Source organism: Lolium rigidum, chromosome 2 (genome assembly GCF_022539505.1).
Source record: "Lolium rigidum isolate FL_2022 chromosome 2, APGP_CSIRO_Lrig_0.1, whole genome shotgun sequence".
Classification (NCBI taxonomy): domain Eukaryota; kingdom Viridiplantae; phylum Streptophyta; class Magnoliopsida; order Poales; family Poaceae; genus Lolium; species Lolium rigidum.
Genome location: NC_061509.1, coordinates 198,905,122 through 198,911,306, shown reverse-complemented (window position 1 = coordinate 198,911,306; position 6,185 = coordinate 198,905,122). Strand labels below are relative to the sequence as shown.

At 43.5% G+C, this 6,185-nt stretch overlaps 1 protein-coding gene across 1 annotated transcript; it reads right to left on the bottom strand.

Moving 5' to 3' along the window:
* Positions 1 to 1,135: 1,135 nt before the first annotated feature.
* Positions 1,136 to 4,383, bottom strand: LOC124692815 (beta-1,3-galactosyltransferase 7-like). The gene is made up of 8 exons (XM_047226250.1): positions 4,185 to 4,383; positions 3,456 to 3,519; positions 2,584 to 2,656; positions 2,367 to 2,487; positions 2,179 to 2,266; positions 1,966 to 2,091; positions 1,772 to 1,881; positions 1,136 to 1,662 (listed from the first exon to the last, which is right to left on the bottom strand). The coding sequence occupies exons 1-8, from the start codon at positions 4,351 to 4,353 to the stop codon at positions 1,514 to 1,516; spliced, it is 900 nt and encodes a 299-aa protein (XP_047082206.1). The 5' UTR covers positions 4,354 to 4,383; the 3' UTR covers positions 1,136 to 1,513.
* Between the last annotated feature and the right edge of the window lie 1,802 nt (positions 4,384 to 6,185).

The window sequence follows — 6,185 nt, the reverse complement described above, 5'->3', positions numbered from 1 at the left end:
TCTGGAAGCTCCGTGGAAAAATAGGGCCCCGGGTCTTCGTTTCGTCCAATTCCGAGAATATTTCGTTACTAGGATTTCGAAACCAAAAACAGCAGCAAACAGCAACCGGCACTTCGGCATCTTGTTAATAGGTTAGTTCCAGAAAATGCACGAATATGACATAAAGTGTGCATAAAACATGTAGGTATCACCAATAATATGGCATAGAACATAAGAAATTATCGATACGTCGGAGACGTATCAATAGGCCCTTTGGAATTAATCCCAGTGATTTTCCTGAAAGTTGAGTTTCTACACAAAAACGAGACACCAGGGCAATTCTGCTGAAAACAGCGTTAGTCCGTGTTAGTTGTATCCAAAATACACAAATTAGAGGCAAAACAATAGCAAAAGTGTTCGGGAAAGTAGATACGTTTTGGACGTATCAGTAGTTTAGGTTTAGGCTAGCTCCGACTTACTTAGCTTACCACATGGGTGCAGCCGAAAGCATGTCACCTAGCTCACCAAAATGTACTGGTAGTTCTCCGAATAGTCCCGAACACAGCTCAGTAGAACCAAGCTGTCCGGAACCTATAGCATTCCTGCCACCATATATTTTCGACACCAAGTTAGCTCAACCATTCTCCGCATCTTCCAGGAACGCATTAAGCCGGATCCCAACTCTCCAAGAGATCCAAGAGGAACTCGAAGGCCAAGCTAGGATGGCAGCTAAGGTGCAGGAGGCGGAGATGAAGAAGGCTTCCAAGGCCCGGAGCCGAGAGGGCGAGAAAGGGCAATGGTGGCCTTGCGAGATCAAGGACTCGGAGCTCAGAGACCTCCAGAGCGAGGGTATGATATCTCCAAATTGGAGCTTCATGGCGGACTCCACTTCCCCCAAGCCAGATAAAGACGAATGCGTCTTGACCAAAGCTTGGGTCGAGCGCGGACTTCCAAAGAACAAAGAAAACGTGAAGTTCAGAAAATGTTAGGAATCATCCAAAAATGAGACTAACAAAGAATTTATGTATGAAAACAGAAAAACTTTGCAGGGGCATATGTGGATTTAGCATATTTACAAATTTCATATAGGAATACAAACATATTTAAGCCGTTTCAAACGAACACTTGGTGTTTCTGCGAAAATAACCAAAGGAAGTTGCAAAAAAATTGATCAAAATTTGCATTAGATGTTTTTCTACAGCACATGATCTCTAATTTGTTGCAGAGCAGATGAGAAACTCAGCCCTACTACCTGTAAGATGGAAAACCTCATCCCCCAACCCTACTTTGGTCTCTCTTCTAACACTACTGGGTAACTGGTGGTTACATAAAGCAATTCACATCTACTAAAACCTCTCAGCAACCCAACAAGTATCATCTACGCTACACGTGTTGCCTCCAGCTGAATTTCAATTACCAGAGCTCGAGTCCATCAGCTAGGTCCAGTATTGTGCAATTTCGGTTGCAGATATCGAGGCACGATCGTCAAGGTGTACCGAGCATGCTACATATTTACGTCCAGGGAGAGTGTTCGCTAGATGAGAGCACTCCAAACAGAAGAATCTCCTTCACCGCATCGGGCATGTACATCCTTGAGCCTCTCGACAGACTTGCATATGCCGCTACAGCTCCAATCAAAAGACGCGACACAAACATTGCCAGCTTGCCCTTTCCATTCACAATCTGCAGAAGTGTTGATGCACAATTAGGACAGGTCAGAGAAGTGCATGATAAGGGTAAGAGAAGTTAGAGAAGTGTATGATAAGGGCTGTTCAGCGGTGAGGAGACAGACCTGGTGGAGTTCCACAACACATGTTCCTTTCATCTATATGATTAACTTCTAAACCAATAAACCAGGACCCAAGTGATACATCTTCATTTGCATACTTGTGTAACATAGGCCTGCCAAAGATCGTAGGCATCATTAGATTTACTTCATTTGTATCCAGGGGATTATTTTACAATATGACCATCGACAAAACATACTGATTTATTGAGATATAGGTCGCAAGGTCTTTTGAGATGTCATATATTTGTCCCGTAGCATGGCGAAAGTACTTGTTTCCATCCTCCCCAAATTTCCAGGACTCGGGTTCATGGTACTTCAAGTTCCTATATGACAAGAGCAGGTTCAGCAAGAAATTTATAGTTTGTACGTCAAGCTAACATTTAACTTCAAGCAAGTTCAGTTAACATTACTTGTCAGCAAGAACTGGACCTGACTTCATGCAGCCAATGTAAGTTCTTGGTTTCGATTTATGCCGAACAAGGGTAGTGGCAAGCATTCCTGTTTTTACCATGTGCAACATACCGATAAGGTGATAAATAGAACTGGGTTGGGGCTTTTCTCTAAAAGAAGGCTATAACATCAAAGAAATAAAATGCACCTAAGTTCACATGCACGTCATCATCGACCTTGACGTAGAAGTCAGCATCCCAAATGCCCACTGCTGTGGAGAAGAAGATTTTTGTCTTTGCGGAGAGTTCATGATACCCTTCAACATGGTCCTGGATGACAAATCAACATCAAGAGGAACATGGTCAGTGCTAATGCAAAAAAAGTATGATTGAATGTCACAACATAGTTGAAGAGTAGACCCTTACCAGTCTAAGAAAGTCGTGATGCTGCGCATCTTCTGCATCTATTGATTTGTCCAATATACTATTGGATGTAGCACTGCACAATCACCAAAACAGTTCACATTTGTAAGGAACTACTATTTTTTTTTAGCTTAGGAACTACTAATTTTCAAACAGATAGGAAGAACAACGTGGATGAACAAGCTAACACCCATTATTGTGAACCTTGACCCACAACAGGATAACTACTATACTGAAGACAGCCGACAGCATGAACTAGATGAGATAATATTTGAGAGAGAATAGACTTATTCTTTTTCGCTTGCCTCAAACATAGATACATGACCTTTCCTAATATGGTACGAACTCCTAACGGATTAGAATCCTTCAATCATAGATTTTCTAATACACCACTATTACCTAAAGGACTCCGGATCCCCTCTGTGACTCCCTGCTGCTAGTCCACAGTAACTGTGTGAAAGAGGGCGTTGAATTAAATCAGGGCTGTGTCACTGGTTAGCCATTGCAACTCAAGCAGTCAAGGTGCTCGGCTAGCAAATGGACAAATCGCAACTTGGTAAGAGTTTTTTGCAAGTCTTAAGTGCAAAAATTCGTGACAATTGTTGTTTATAACTTATTTCTGGATGCCTGCACCCTACAGGAATACTAATATGTTCTATAATATGTCAGCAAGATAGCAACACCAACTTGTGTAGAGTTTGCAACACACACATTATCTACGAGACTGTAGAAATGTTAACAGAACTTGATTCATTCTAAAATAGAAAACAAAATGCATCCAAGTGTCAAAACAGGCTCTAGGCAGAAAAAAATGGAAGACCAGAAATGATTAAACAGTACAAATGATCTGGCGGTAACAAGAAACAACTGATTACCTATGCCCTATAGTGAAGCGGATAACTATTCCCTTCTGTTCTTCAAGCTGTAGCAACTTTTCACCTAAGTGCAGTAAAAGAGCTTTATTAAAACAAAAATAGTGGACTGTGCTAACATTTGGAACTCAATAAAAATGTAACAAACATCAAGCTGGAGGTTATTATAATGGTTATGGCTAACATTACAAAAAAAATACGCAAAAAATATACATATATAGAGTTCACACCTACTTAATGAACAGCATTTGCTACAAGAAAAAAACAGCAAGTTATCTTACGAAGTAATCATACGGCTAAATAACAAGATACACAGGTTAAATAAGTGTCGTGTACCAAATCCTAAATTTTCTTGGACAAGCATAGATAATAGACCTCTACACTAACCCCATAAGCTACCACCATTGCTCACCAGCTTCTACTTCTCTATGATCGCAGTGGATAAAAGTTACAAGGCCAGCAGCTTGCCGTTTCATTGCAGTTAAGTTATTATGATTATTTGTTTGTCAGTGCCATGTACTGCATCAGGGGCGTATTCCGAAAATCAGTCCAATAGATCTATTCAATCATGCCGTGATAGGAAAACATGGTGACTGTGATGCTGCTAACTGCAAATAAATGGCTTGTGGTACGAAATACAACCACAATATGCGAATTAGCTCATCAACATCCAAATTCAGTAAGCACAAACATGCTCTTATTCATCTAAATTTACAACAAAGAGTTGCCAACCTTGTGGCATCCATGTCTCCCGGACTGAATCACGACGCTTGCGGCTACTTCCTGCAGTGTTAACTCCAACAACCACAAATGCCGTTTTCCTTCGTTGGCTAGTTTCTGAAGTTACTGGCACACCTTTGCGGACCAGTTCCAACGTGCTTCGCTTGGCTGCAAGCTCCATCTGCAGTGTTGAGATTGACTTATCCAACAATCTAAGACCACAAACAGGCCCAGCAGAATATTCAGATGAAACTAGTCCGGACGCAGTTGAATTCTTTGATTTAACACTAGATGGGATCAAACGAACTTACTGTTACCTCTCCCATTATATCCTTGTCTACCCCATGCTTCTGCAATCAAAGTGTAGTGTTGAATCCAAAAGCAATGTACAAATTGATGGTGAGATCATGCGAATTAACTGAACTTGGAGACCCACCCTCTTTGTGTTGCAATCCTCTGACACGAGTTGCATGATGTGGTTACTGGTATCTGGTGCTTGTCCAGAAGCTGTAAAAGCACCCGAAATGGTTCGTCAAGATATAGCAAAGAGCAACCAAGAAGAAGCATCTCAAGTCCCTTCGACTTTGAGATCAAGAACTGAAACGTTTGTTGCCCTCTGTGCTATCTATTTCAGCCCCTGAACTTTCAGGAGAGCAACTGAACCAACCAACTTTCACAATAACTATTCCCTTCATCCAACTGACCAACATAAAACAAAAATGGCAGGCGCTAATGTCTATTCGGAAAGACGAATTAGTCATCATTAACTATATGGAAAATATAGCATAAACCCTAGAAATTTGGAATTGTAAAAGAGGAATGTAAGACAAAAAGGCAGGCGCTAATGTGGAAAATATAGGCTCACCTTTACTATTCCGCAATCACCTTTACGTCTCCGCAACCAACATAAAAAATTGTAAAAGCTAAAAATTTGGTAGCTCCTATTCAAACCCCCCCCCCCCCCCATCTCTAGTCGCTAGTTCACCCTTTCAGTAGGTATGGTGGGTGTTTGGTTTGAGGTGTATGGAGACAAATCTTAGCTTGTTTTGAGAATTTGGGCAAGCAAAAAGATCTAAAAGCATGCCATAGTGCCCACAGTGCCAATCATTTATTATTAACAAGGCTCCTTAGTATTAAACATCCATGTATATGTGCAAAAGGTAGCACTATATAAGGGACTAGCAAATTATCATTCATCAAAGTATTTGAAACTAGCAAGACTAAGCATAACTTTGAATTTCAGTTTTTTTTTCCTTTCATTCCCTTTTATTTTCATAGCACACACCTCAACGACGCCTCCAAGGAGGGGAACGACACCTGCAGGCGTCCTCGTCACAGGCACCAACCGAAGACGGGCAAGATTTTCATCCGTATCGCCGCACACCTCCTTCTCAATCCACCGGAATGGGGTAAGCGTCCACATTGTCCACATAGCTGCCACCACAGCAACTCATCATCATGATCGAAGTGTCGCAGAACTCCCGTGATCCGCACGGACGTGAGCATTCCCTTTCCTACTTCTCCAACATGGCTGAGCACCCGCAGCCCTCCTCCGTCTTCCACCTCCTGCAGGTCAAGGACTTGCCGCCGACGCAGCTGTCGCGGTCCGGATAGCTACGAAACGGTAGAGGCCCTAAGACCTAGATCCGGCCATGTTGGGCCCCGATCTGGCCCGTACTTCCACCACCATGGCCATCGGCCCTGCTCCTCTGCGACCTTCGCCGCCTCCTGTAGCCATCGGCGGCGGCCATGGCACCACCACATCCTCCTCCCGATCCTGGGGAGGCCCGCGCCACCGCTAGGACGCTCGGTTACCCTCGCCGAGCATCGGCCTCCATCGCATCTAGCTCCGCTCCAAGGTGCTCCGCCATATCCAGCTCTAGCCCAGCTCCTCCTCCGGCCGTGCGCCGCCGCTCAACACCGCCTCCAAGCGCCACCCATTGACATCTCCACAACCGCACGTCGTTGGCCCGTATGGGCGCGCCCTCCCTCCTCCATGCCTCCTTCGACGAC

Bases quoted from the DNA above. Each gene is read 5' to 3' on its own strand.
- LOC124692815 (XM_047226250.1), bottom strand. From the start codon at position 4,353: ATGGAGCTTGCAGCCAAGCGAAGCACGTTGGAACTGGTCCGCAAAGGT. The intron at 2,488-2,583 runs GTAAGGGTCTAC...TTTGTCATCCAG, and splicing joins ATCACGACTTTCTTAGACTG to GACCATGTTGAAGGGTATCA. The intron at 2,267-2,366 runs GTGCATTTTATT...TGGTAAAAACAG, and splicing joins TGACGTGCATGTGAACTTAG to GAATGCTTGCCACTACCCTT.